The sequence below is a fragment of the Pelmatolapia mariae genome, linkage group LG14, assembly GCF_036321145.2.
Source record: "Pelmatolapia mariae isolate MD_Pm_ZW linkage group LG14, Pm_UMD_F_2, whole genome shotgun sequence".
In the NCBI taxonomy this organism is placed as follows: domain Eukaryota; kingdom Metazoa; phylum Chordata; class Actinopteri; order Cichliformes; family Cichlidae; genus Pelmatolapia; species Pelmatolapia mariae.
The window spans coordinates 31,798,391-31,811,993 of NC_086239.1; the positions used below are offsets into that span (position 1 = coordinate 31,798,391).

At 38.6% G+C, this 13,603-nt stretch overlaps 3 protein-coding genes across 4 annotated transcripts in view; all 3 read left to right on the top strand.

Moving 5' to 3' along the window:
* The first annotated feature begins 52 nt into the window (after positions 1-52).
* On the top strand, positions 53-835 carry LOC134641479 (claudin-8-like). The gene has a single exon (XM_063493917.1). It carries the CDS (start codon positions 53-55, stop codon positions 833-835), a length of 783 nt encoding a protein of 260 aa, XP_063349987.1.
* A 1,618-nt stretch (positions 836-2,453) lies between these two features.
* On the top strand, positions 2,454-3,512 carry LOC134641482 (claudin-8-like). The gene has a single exon (XM_063493923.1). It carries the CDS (start codon positions 2,454-2,456, stop codon positions 3,510-3,512), a length of 1,059 nt encoding a protein of 352 aa, XP_063349993.1.
* A 2,604-nt stretch (positions 3,513-6,116) lies between these two features.
* Positions 6,117-13,603, top strand: part of LOC134640820 (glutamate receptor ionotropic, kainate 1) — a 29,280-nt gene continuing 21,793 nt past the window's right edge. For both annotated transcript variants that reach the window (XM_063492790.1, XM_063492791.1), the window contains exon 1: positions 6,117-6,552. In XM_063492790.1, the coding sequence (XP_063348860.1) occupies positions 6,462-6,552 (91 nt within the window). In that variant the 5' untranslated portion in view covers positions 6,117-6,461. The remainder of the gene's footprint in view (positions 6,553-13,603) is intronic.

Here is a 13,603-nt window from a genome sequence, read left to right on the forward strand (position 1 = left end):
GTGTCCGCACACTATTGCTCTTCTGAGCTCGGATGAGCAAGTGAAGAACAGGATGGCAAACTCAGCACTGGAGATTGTGGGTCTTTTAGTATCCCTAATCGGGCTGATCGGGGCAGCAGCAACTACAGGAATGCCTATGTGGCGCGTCACAGCCTTCATTGGAGACAATATCATCGTGTTTGAGACTCTGTTTGAGGGCTTGTGGATGAATTGCTACCAACAGGCAAGCTTCAGGATGCAGTGTAAGGTGTACGACTCTCTCCTGGCCCTGACTCCTGACCTGCAGGCGGCAAGGGGGTTGATGTGCTGCTCTCTGGCACTGAGTGGTCTTGGTGTGCTGATCAGTCTGATAGGCATGCAGTGCACATCATGCATCCAAAACAATGATCGAGCTAAGCGGCTGGTTCTCATCATTGCTGGTAGCTTGATCATATTGGGTTGTTTCTGTGTCCTCATCCCTGTCTCCTGGACGGGTCACGTAATCATCACTAACTTCTACAACCCCTTGCTGATCGATGCCCAGCGGAGAGAGCTTGGAGCAGCTCTCTACATTGGCTGGGTAACTTCGGCTTTCTTGTTTGCTGGAGGATGCATTTTTATTTGCTGTAATATACAGTCGGATGACAAAGATTCAGAGAGGTACCTATACTCCAAGGCCTCAGACTATTCGGTCTACCCTCAACAGCAACTACAGTCTCTACAACCTCAACAACTGATGACGCTTCCCCAACCACGATCTCAGCCAATGCTATCAAGATACCCATCGTCTATCTACAGTTACCAGTCCAGATATCCCTCTGTACACAGTGCACACAGTGGGGTCGCGTTTCTGTAAACACTTATTTTTATTTTTGTTTTTTTAATTGATCGGAAACTATGCATTTCAGGTTTAAGAGAAAATGTGTGTGAACCAATACACCATTTCTACTGCGTTATGTGTATTAATTCAATTTTATACTAACAGCCTTATATTTTATACAAATGCTTAAAAATTGTGTACATTTATGCTGTATATAACAATTTAATTCAATCTTTAACCATTGAAAATTATTAAAAAGTTGACTTACTGTAAAACATGCACTTTGTTAATGGGACATGTCATCTCTGAAAAACAAGAGTAGTTGTATATCTACATTTAAAGCTTTAGTCATTTCAAAAAATATTTCTTAACTTTAAACATGAGCTGTGTCTGAGCTGTGCTGCTAAAAAGAAAAAAGAAACAGCTCAAACTCATCTCTGTGGCACAAATAGTCTCTCATTGTCACATTGCCACAGTCTTCTGTTTCTTTTTTTTTTTTTGTTAATCATTACTAATCAGTTTCAACTAGTATTCAAATCAAAAGTTAAAACTAAACGATGGCAGGTGTAGAAGTAGTCCTAGAAAAGACCAACAAACACATAATGCTTCATGTGTGAAATGAAAAGAAGAAAAGGTTTTCATTTTTTCATTATCAGGATTTCATTGGAAAGTAAATGCCATCTATCTGAAATACCTCCCAAACTAGGACTTTTATGGTGTTTGCTTAACCAAAAAAATCCTGAATCTGTTTAAGTTGGCCGGGTAAAGAGGAAATAGTTACATAAAAACAAGATACTGGATTAAGGCTACTTGTTTAAGGTGTGGCAGCATAGCCAGATAGCTACAAAGAAAGCAGAGAGACAACGGCATGGTCATATGATCCAAATTTGCAAGTCACTTTGAATAGAAAACCAAGCAGACTGTGTTAAACATTTCTGTCTTTGTTCAATAGAATACGACTTCTTAATCGAACAGGTCGCTTATTTTCAGTTTTAGTACGTTCAAATGTAAACTATACAACTTGAACTTCAAAATAAAACAGTAATGTCACTGCTGTTGGGTAACGCAAATATTTGTGACGTAAGGACAATGTAGTGTTTATTGTTGCTTGAGGTTTCACGCAATAATTTCTGAAGCCATAATGAATACATGTTGACAAGTTCTGTACATAATTTAAACTTAGACATTTAAACTGTAACTATCTAGAACAAACTGTAACTGTATTTGGCCTGTGTTATGTGAGATCCCCCTCATTTCACTATCCTCTAAGGTCATCTATGCTCCCCTGTGGACAATATAAGAACTACATGCGCTATACTAAACTGTACCACATATTAATATTTGCTTCTGGGTTGTACCGCATATAAAGAGTAAGAAAACATGGTAAATAATTAAAATTAAAATTAAAAATAGTGCTTGGTGTTGTCTTGTTTTGTGTGTACACTGTTGGAGAAAGTAATGACTGACCCCTATCATCTGAGAACCATAAACACAAAATAAGCAGACCTCCTCCTACCCTCATCCCTCTAAACCAACCAGGTGAATGCAGGACATCTCACCCATAACAAACTGTCTCGTACAGCAAACAAATGTTGTGGATGAGAGCCATTCTAATTCTGGATTTAACCACAACTGGAGTTTTGGAGATTGAACCATGATTCAAGGTGCTTCAGAGCTAGCTGCAATATGCGTCGGCTTGGTTGGCTTGATCGGTGCATCGGCTACCACGGGGTTGCCCATGTGGAAGGTGACCGCGTTCATTGGAGAAAACATAATTGTGATGGAAACCCGCTGGGAAGGCCTATGGATGAACTGCTACAGACAAGCCAACATCAGGATGCAATGTAAGGTTTATGACTCCCTGCTGTATCTGCCCCCTGAATTACAGGCTGCCAGGGGTCTGATGTGCTCTGCTGTGGCCTTGTCAGCGTTGGGGCTTCTTGTGGCTCTGGCAGGAATGCGATGTGTGTCCTGTATTCGGGGTAATGATTGGGCTAAGACCATTATATTGATGGTTGCAGGGGTTATGCAGTTCATGGCGTGCATCTGTGTCTTTATCCCCGTGTCGTGGACAGGTCATGTTATCATTACAGATTTTTACAATCCTTTGCTGATTGATGCCCAGAGAAGAGAGCTAGGAGAGGCTCTTTACATTGGATGGGTGACAGGTGCTGTGCTTTTCGCCTCATCCTTGTTGTTTGTCTGCCGCCGTTTGCCCAAAGGCAAAGGCTCGTTTGATGTGTACCAGCCACCAAACTTACTTAGTTATAAGCCAACGCCCAATAGGCCAGCTCTGATGAATTATCATCGCCTTTCGACTCTTTCCAGCCTTCGATCGACTGGTTCCATTGGACAAAATGCTGCAATGCCACTACAAACTGTCATTCCAGTAAGGACAAATAATGGAACAGTAGTAAACCCACCTGTTGTCTATAATCCGACTCCTCAGGAAAATGCATCACTGTTATATCAAGGCAGTGTCTCTCATCACCCCTCAGTGCAGAGCTCTAACCACAGTGGAAACTTGTATGCTCCAGGGAACTCCTTATACACGAGTCAGAACACCATACCATATTCACTCACTTATGTTCCCACCACGTCCTACCAGTCCAGCTTCCATCCAGTTCCACAGACTCCTATTTTCATAACATATAAAGAATCAAGAGCTGAATCAGTGCCTTACAGTGAGATGAGAGGTGGTGTATACATATAAGGAAAAATCCACAACTGAGTTGTGGGAAAAGGTATAATCCTAATGCATATACTGAATAATACTGAACGGTGTGTTTAAAGTTTTTGTACTGTTAATAACTGTTTTAAATATTTTGCATTGTGGAAAAAATGTCTGCTTTTATCAAATGGGACACAACCATTGTTATTAGTATACACAAAGATGAGCCTTTGTAAACCTTTTAACCTCTGTAGAAATCATCAGGATGGAAAGTTATAGCCTTAATGTTTTGCAACCTTTTGCAGCCATTTGTTCAAAAACCTCTAGAATTGTTCGTTATCACGATGTCTCAGTGTGTGTTTTGCTATCATGATGTGTTTTCCACCAGCCAGATATATAAATAACTTATTATTATCGCTTGCCTGTAATTTCTATTAGCAATGATCATTAAAACCACATTTTAATTTACAAATGTTAGTAGCTGGCAGGTGTTTTTTTTTTTTAAAATACAACACTTCACTCTGTAGGTATGCATAAACTGTTTATATTTCCCAGAGGGAAAACCTTTTTTTTCCAGAGATAGCAGTGAGGGAAGATTAAGGGTATATGCTCTGTGAGGTCCCAGAAGCCCGTTGAATTCTTCTTTCTGCATTTTGAGCAAGTTTGATTATGGAAGACATTTTTTATGGTAAAAGAAAAAAAAAAAAGAAGCAAATGTTCTTAGAAAAGTAATGATCAAATTTCTTGTTTTAAAGCTTTACTAAACTAAACTACTTAACTAAAAACTCAAACCACATTAAAATCTAAAACAATGAGAAATTAAAGTTGCTAAAAATGAATTGACATGTATATTATATTTTAAAAAATATTTTAGATATGTATCAAAAGATTGTTTGAAACTAAAGACAAGTGCAAATTTGTAAACCGCACAGTGGACTTATTTGAGAAATCAGAAATTAATCAAGCATAACAGTCAACCACTAAAACAAGCAAGCAAATAATTTGCATTTCTAAACATCCTAATAAAAAACTATGTTGCTTTATTATCATTATTTACTATTTTGTAAATCAGTGAATTTTAAAATTTAGCGATAAAACAAAAATAGTTATATTTTAGCTTTAAAAATATGATCTTAATTAAAAACCTTCCACACAGTGGTGGATTAACCATTACAGAAACATAAGAAATTATTTTGTTAATCACCAGTACTATTAATTTAGGGCATCTTTGGCATAAACCTTGCATTAGGTGGTGGACTAATAAATGTGTTAAACTGTGTACTGTATATACTTTGTATAAACAACATTAATTATATCACGTGCTGCTCATATAAACTAAATATATGCTTGCAATTAAAATCTCCTCACAATGCAAATCTGATAAACAAATTATCGATACTGACATTATATCACCACTAGATGACACCAGAGATCTTTGCAGTGCAGTTTTTTAAGTTGGCGAGCTCCAGATAAAGAAGAGACACATATTATGAAGCTAAATATCATAATATAGGAATAAATTGGGGAGAAAAAAAGAAAACCAGGATTAAGCTTAAAGCAAAGCAAAAACTATCCATGGTCAAGCAACAGTATCCTTTTGTTCTCCATTCACATGTTCAGGCACAACAAGGGATTTTTTTGATCATCAGTTTTGGAAGTCTCATGTTAAAATATGTCCATAATATGTATGCTATTGGATGTACGTAAACTATTTTACTTGACACTGTGGTAAATTCATTACATTTTACTTACTAGAAAATGAATTTTAGAGAGTACTTTACAGTTGAGGATATTGAGCTTTTACTTTGTGAGTGGGAAAAAAGCAGCTTAAATATCACTCTCTAATTTAGCCAATTTCCTGATAATCAAACATACAGTAATTACACTAATCTCAAGAAACCCATCAGCCATTCTTGGTTCAGAATGGCCACTTCAAATCTCAAGCCACTCTTCCTCAAGGAATAAAGCAAAGAGTATCAAGGTAACCTGAACACATTTTATTTAACTACAAGACCGTGGCAGTTGAACGGTTTGAGGTAGTTAATCTTCAAGGGAGCGTCAACGACCAGTATGGAGATTAGATTTGCGTTTCCATCAGGACTGGACCAAAGATTTAATCATTCCTCGGTGTACCAAAGCAGAGATCTTGTCGAGGTCGAATGTTGCCAGATTTGAAGTTAATCTTCAGGACGTATCCATGTTTGCGGATCAGCGGCTTGGCTGTGCCCTCAATTGAGCGCCTGTATGGGAAGGATCTTCAACTGTGTCGAGTGAGCCGATGACACAGTGAGCGACAGCGGAAACGAGGCGAACTTGATTTCAGAATTAAAGCACTGAAACAAAAGGTGTTTCGGACAGAGGATGCCAAATGAGTCATCAACACATTTATGCGATTAAAGCCTCGGGAAAATAAAAACACACTTTACTCAGTATAAAAATGAGGGACATTCATGGCTATGTATTTTATTGGGGAAAAATGTATGTATGTGTTACATTATTATTTGATTTCTATTCTTTGTTAAATTAAATAAAAGAATGTTGTTTATCTTCTGTATGGTTCCAATTTGATTTCCATTTCATCTTTTATTGTGAAATTTGTGAGCAGAAGCTGTTTCCCATTGCTGCTTACTTGACAACAGGAGCCCAGTGCGGTCCTCCTCCTCAGTTGCAGCCTACAATTCAAGTGTGCACCGGGAAAAACATGATAAGAAGGCTATCTGGACAGTGAATATGGGAAACAAAACCTTACAGGCATACAAAGGATCCTAGAATGGAAAAATCTGATCAAATCTTTTGATCAGTGACAACTTCAAGTGGAGTGTGTGGTTGTGTTGTTTCTTTTTCTCACCACAATGTGTGAGGGATGGATATGGGTCGGATGCCAGTTTATTTTCGTTACGGATACAAGGACTGGCAGGTTATCAGCATGAATTACTGAGGGGAAAAAAGAAAAATAAATTTGCCATAAATGTTAAATTCAGCTCTGGAGGAATGACCATGGTGAAAAGGAAGGGACTGTTATTTTCACTGCTGTACTTTATGGCAGAGTTTTGGCTCACTTCGCAGCAAGTCCTGAGAATTGGTAAGTGGTAAAAGTGTCCATGTCATAAATATTTATATAATAACTGTTAACATATTGGCTGCCACTGCACTCGTCAGCTTTTTCCATAGCTGACCCAGTTATTATGCAGTCTGGGTTGCATCTCATTTCCCACTGGGGTAAAAAATATTATGTATCAAGGATTTCAAGCTAGAGCCTTGAAAAATTGGCAATACTTTCTATGCAACACTGATTGGAATTGTTAAAATGTATTTTCCCTATAGAATGGCATCGAAATAATTAAATGAATGCATGAAATATATAAATACAGTTTTGTGGTTTCTCGTAATGCAAGGCATTTTTAATCTCTCTCAGTGCTAGTGCAGCATGTTGTTTCATTTCTTTTAAAAGAACAAAGAAGGCAAATTCAATTACGGCCAAGATTTGTGAAATGATGTCTGTTCATTGCAAATGTATATCTCAGTTACTGTAGTTGAATCACTTTTGAATCCTGATACCCTCGACCACAGGTTACTGTTAAATACCATAGAGCCAAACGAGATCGAGGCACATCACATATGTTGTTTTTAGGAGCAAATTTTGAATGTGCAGTTGTTGTTGCGTCTTGCCATCATGTAACTATCGCCCACTAAGTTGCCTAGCATGCACCGAGTACAAAGCATTGTCAAAAAAAAGACATATTCAACTTTATTCACCTGTTGTGATGTTTGTGCAATAACCTTGTAATTTTTATTACTGTATTTTTTTTTCTTACTCCAAGAGAGGGTACTGCGGACCGAGCTGTAGGTTATTCAAATGAAAAAAATGCATTTTTATCAAAATTATGTTAATCCACTTTGGTTGACCAATGGCAGAGTCTCTCTTTCTCTCTCTTTTCCTTCCATGTTGACAGCAAAGAACAGAAGGAGAGACGGGTGATTAAGTTGGTCTACTGCTACATCTGAAAGCATGTACTGTTGGCATAATGTTCTCCTTGGCACACAGCATTGTGAAATTGATACATCACTAAAGAATAAAGAGTGGGCAGGTTCAGCAAAACTTTTTTTTTTTTTTAAATATATTTGGCTTCTCCCTACCCTTTCATACTCAAAGGTTTTTTAAGCTTTGTGTGCACTGATGGCCAGTGACATCTGTGAATGTGGATCTGAGTCCAAAGCTGTCTGTTAAGCCTTTGAGGGTTGACAAGAAGAGTAATTTCAATTTCCCTCTGTGCCTGTAATTAAACAAACAGAGCTCTTGCTTCAGTATCCCCCCTTTGATCTCTGATGTAACTTTGGAACAATGAGCCGGTGTTTGCTGCAAATTAATACTTTCGGGCTCTTTGCTCTTCTCCCATTGGTTATTCACATGGGTTAGAAGATTGCATCACAAAAATGGCTTTTAAAATTTAGCCCTAAGGACTCGTCGTTTTACTTAATGCATGCAGCAACTCTGAATTTGAATATATATTCAAATTTTCAAAAGAATATAATAAATGTGGCGTTGCATAACTTTAAAAGGCTAAGAAGCCAGTGTGACTTCCTGGTTTCAACAGTCCCGATCTGTGCTCTATATTGTTAATCTCTCAATCATCTATCACTCTCAAAGGCCACCTAATCTTTGTCATTCTCTTCATGACCCACACACATCATAATCCCTCCCATATGGTGTGTGGCTTGGCTCAATTAACATTTCTCCGTCTTGGCTAGCGTCTGCATCAGATTGTGACAGGCTCCCACTTTTTTCACTGGGACTGGTAATAATGGTAAATCTTGTGCTCCAAGCCCTTAAACAACTAACTCTAATCTTCTTTATGCATTAAGTCTCTTCCCCAAATATGGTACTTAGGCAGTGACCAAATCTCATCACTGGGGAGAGCACAAAATCAACACAGAATTAACAGCTTGTAGCTGGGCCTTCTGTTTACTTTCCCTTTTGTTAAATTTCTTTTTCTCCTCTTGCTTGCATACTTAATGATTACTTTCTGATACATTATGTTTCATTTGTGTATTTATAGTTCAGTCCATATGATAAGAAACGTGGCACCAGCTCAGATCAACTACTGAATTATAATTTGATGAAGTATATATATTCCAGTATACAGTTTTCAAATCTGGTAGAGCATTACTCTAGCTGTATTAATATAGAAGATTACTTATATTTTTATTCATTTTGAATCTTTCCTAGTGAATCGCAAGGATCTTTCACATAAACAGAGAAACCTCAGTGCTCTACATCAAACAAACATAGTAGGCTGTGAGGACCTTCTCATTCATTCACAGTCTGGCATAGCTCCAGGTTGGAGTGGTGCTGGTGGTGTTGTTGGGGTGGGGGCGGGAGGTCTCTTTGGGAACTGGCCCAGGATGGGGAGAAGGAAGAAAGCACAACACTACGTCATTGTGTTCCTCTGCCTTAAAAGACTCTCCTTCATGTGATTATTGCACGGTCACAAAAAAAATACAAAAAGCGGATTAAAATAATTATTTGAAGGACACTGTCTCAATGTCAGCGGGTTTCTGGATTAAAATCAAGTCCGTCCTCTTGCCAGAACCTGAACCTGGTTATTTTCTTGCTGTCTGCACTGAAGTGAGGAAGCCTATAAAAAGGATCAGCCTAAAGGTTTCTGCTTGCAGCATAAGCAGAATCTTTTGTTTTTGTGACCTCCTAGCATGCATTACCCCAAACCATTGTCTGGCCTATTAAGGATGAGACGGAAGCTCAGTGATCCTGAAAATTATATCGTACACAAATTAATGGTAACTATTCATAGGTTGTTTCTTTTTTTTTCTTTAACTCTCAGGACTCACATTTGAAAGCTTCCCTACTGGATATCCACAATTTTGGGAGGAAAATTTTCTAGTGATTTCTGCTCTATCGTTTAATCTCATCTTGATTCAAACTTGTAATTACAAAAGTATAAATTATCATTTCTTGTCCCTTCATCTGTTAACCTGTTGAGAGGGAGCACTGATTCATGTGTCATCTGCAAACAAACACTTATTTGTTTTCCAATTTATCAGTATTATATTTGAGAACTGACTCCTCATGACTGGTTTGAAGTTATGGAATGTAGATATTCAAAATACTATAAAGATACACTGAGCCAAACAAACACACAGCATCGTCTAAAGGCTTGTATGTGTCTGCTGCAAAAGCGAAAAAATCAATTTCATAAAAGATACACATTTATTAGCCACATATCCTGATCTTTAACCATTTTAACATAAAATTAGTAGTTAATGGAAAATATGTATATCACTGTTGCTGTGTGTTAAAGGGTACATATTTTTATAAAACACAAACTCAAACATCAGTGTCTATATCAGCTGGATCTGAGGCTGTGGTAAAGATTTTCCACCAAACAAAGGAACAGGTGCATCGTTGTCTATTGCACTGACAAGCATTCAAAGCTTTTCTGATTTCCACATCTTTCAGACGATTCAGACTATATGTGCAACTTTAATAATGTCTTCCTAAAAAGACAAAAGAAGCACTGAATCTTCACTTGACGCCAGCTGTTAGAGCCTTGGACGAAGCAAACTTCAATTATTTTCTGGTGATATACACAGAATGTTTTTGTGAGATCTTAATTAAAAAGCCTGGACTGAATTTTCAATCATATATATATATATACACACTTTAGCTAATTTAAAACCATTTCCCCCCCAAAAAACATATCCCGAGATCTGCTCTTCACTTCAGTTGTCTAGATGGTTGATGGTGGGTTAGCCTTGCTTGGAGACACCTTGCTTGCCAACTACTCGCAGTTAGACTTGTAGTCAAGACTGCCTAAACCAAGACCAAGACAATACCAAGACCAGAGGGTATCGAGACCAAGACAAGACCAAGACAGACAGAGTCAAGACCAAGACAAATTCGAAACGAGACCAAGACCGAGACAAAAAAGTCTTTAAACTGCAGCCAGATGCTGCTTCGTTTATGGGTGTCAGGCATATTTATGTGTTTTTGCGATGCACTCGCACAGCCCTCCTCACCGCTGTCTACTGTCTCACTCACTTACTGAGAGGACAGACGCACGCTCCACTTGACTGTCGCGTCTCTCACCCTCTCTGTTTTTCACATAATGATATTATCCTATATCCTCGCATGTGATTGGCCACAATATGGAGGGATTGGAGCATAGCTGAGCCACTGTGTGAGAGCTGAGCAGCGAAAGGAAATTAAGTGAGGAGCCGGCTCTCGCTTAATGGGAGTCGACTTTTCTGATTCACTACAAAGCACTCTCTAAGCACGGCTCTTAGAGCTGATGCTTTTGCGCATGACACATTATCGAACGTTACGTTGTGTGTCATGGATACTGTTGACTCCAAATCTCCCGACCACTATGTCGATCTGAGACAGCAAGACCGAGACAGCGAGACCAAGACAAGACCAAGACCATGTAACAACCCGTTCTCACTCCCAAATCGTAACATTTTACGCTAGGTGACAAATCGTCAACATATTACGTTTTCGGCCACCCAAGGCGTTCCTACGTCACGACATCGGAAAACTGCGGACACATGAGAACCGTTTGGACTCAATCTACACATCTTCGCTTTTTCCCTTAAAATCGCTTTAGAAAACACTATTTCACCTCATTAAAGTGCTGGTTAAGGTTAGGAATAAGGTTATGGTTAGGTTTAGCGATAAGGTTAGGTTTAGGCTTAGGTATACGGTTATGGTTAGGTTTAGGCATAAGGTTATGGTTAGGTTTAGGGATAAGGTTAGGTTTAGGCGTAGGGATACGGTTATGGTTAAGGTTAGGAATAAGGTTATGGTTAGGCATAAGGTTATGGTTAAGGTTAGGCATAAGGTTATGGTTAGGCTTAGTGATAAGGTTAAGTTTAGGGCTGCAGTACAGGGCTGGAAACCGCCGCGTACCATAACAACGTGGAAGGTCACCTTTCGCGTTCCTCAGGAACGCCGCAGGACGTGACAAAACGTCGGGATGTTACGCCTCGGGAGTGAGAACGGGCTCCATGTAAAAGTGGTCTCGAGACATCCAACTCTACTCGCAGCAATGGTGAAATTTGAAAAAGTGCAACACAAACCAGAAATGGAGTTTCATTTATATTAAAAGTTTAATAATTTACCTACTTATCGCGAAGTCCTTTTACTTTGAAGGCAAAAAGTCAGCCTTTTTCACTGAATCACTACTTCATGGTGAGCAGTTAGCATCTTCCTTACGAACTATGACAAGGGTCATCTGCCAAAACAGTCAGAAGTAGGTGTTTCAGTGCAGCCCAGCCACCTCTTTGTGACCAATTTCACCTTGACAGCTAGCAACCACTTGCCGACTGGTTGGGAAATACATATTTTTCCCTGGTGACTCATGGTTGCCAGAGGATCGCAGACTAGTTTCTAGGCCTGTGGTACTGGGCTAATAGCTAGCTAAGAGAAAGATGAGAATTTTCCTGCAGAGTGAAACTACCTTAGGGAAGCTGGTGATAGTTTATATTTTTCACTAGTTATCTAATGATACTGACTACTGACAGCCTTAACCTTAAATCAGGTTCTTCTCAGGAAATCAAGTAAGTTGTTACACTTTAAACAATTTTTAAGGCATTATTTCAAGGTGAAATGAAGGGAAAGTTAACCACTTTAATTTCACTGCTCCCAAGCTTCAAAGAGGAAATTAATAAGCTTTATTGTGTTGGCAATAAAGATTTCATGGCTACAGCTCATCTTTAAAAAATGATAGCTTTATCAAATAAGTCAAATATAAGTCGAGCTCCTAATAGGTTTGTTTTTATTTGGCTGCTTTTAACATATCAGTGAAGCTACATTAATTTTTTTTTCATTTTTCATAGTCTTTGAGTCTTAAAAAGACATTTTGTATTATACTGTTAGGTGCAAATGTCATTACATGATGTGAATGGAAAAGTGATTATGTATAAAATTAGAAGTCAAGTGCGAATCATATAAATCAGAAAATCTTAAGAGCAGCAGCTATTTTTTACTCTCTCAAAAAGGCTGTGAAAAAAAATTTCACAGCCTTGTTAAAGAACGAAAAACAAAATCTCTATCACTGAGGATGATGACGATGATGTTGTGATGCTGCTGAATCCTTAATAAAGCCCGTGACATTTGCTGCAGCCTCTGCACTTTAAGCAAACAAACCTCAGGATCCAGCTGGTGCGTACTCGTGTGCATTTCCTATTCTATTACCTTAAAAAAACACCTTAAAAGGAAAAGAGGCACCAAAGACAGTGAAATAGAATCCACTTCCTCTCAAATTTATAAACTGACTGATGTATCTGTGGCTGAGAATTTTATATTTCAGTGGAGTGAATTAAGGACTTTAACAGGTCCCAGCAGCTGCTCACTGAGGCTTGGTAACCATAATTAGGATTGGCACTTTCAAGCATGCTTTTAGTGACCAGGGAGTCCAGACAAGGCTCTCTCAGTTTGGGGTTTGAGGCTATGCAACACCAAAGAAAAAGGTCATTCACAATCAAGGTCTCAGGGGGAGCTTTTTAAAGGCCTTTTCTACTTCCAAATCAATCACAATTTCACAGGCAATTCTTCAAAGACTGTTTGAGAGTGCAGTGACCTATTGCCATCTGTAGCCTCAGTGTTGAAGCGGGGTCATGTGCAAACACTTGCACCATCTAAATGGGATGTATAATTTATGATGATTGTTAATATAATGCCTGATTAACATTTCTGAAAAAGGCAGAGCTTTCAAAAATGCATTATTGTAGTCTTTGTTTTGTTAGTTAAAAATATGTCAAAGTTGAAAGCAACTTGCTTACCCACAGCATTCAGCACTGGACCCAAGTCTGTTGACACTTGTGAAGTGCAATGCAATAGGAACAAACATTTAACCCCGAATATATTAGATGAGAAATCCTATCACTGAAGGCCCAGATGTTAAATTATTTACATTTGAAAGGCTTCAGTGAATCGAATGAGCAGGGGAATTTTCGCCAGGCATAAGCACACTGAATCTCACACGCGCCTGTCTGCACGCAGGTAGCAACGATCCAGTATTTTTTCTGGCTTTAATCCCAATAGTTTTTAAGCTGCGTTTTATGTAACAAATGTAAAAGACTGTGCATGTGCCTGGCTGGAGTCATATATGTCTTTA

Coding starts and splice junctions, on each gene's coding strand:
- LOC134641479 (XM_063493917.1), top strand. CDS start 53: ATGGCAAACTCAGCACTGGAGATTGTGGGTCTTTTAGTATCCCTAATC.
- LOC134641482 (XM_063493923.1), top strand. CDS start 2,454: ATGATTCAAGGTGCTTCAGAGCTAGCTGCAATATGCGTCGGCTTGGTT.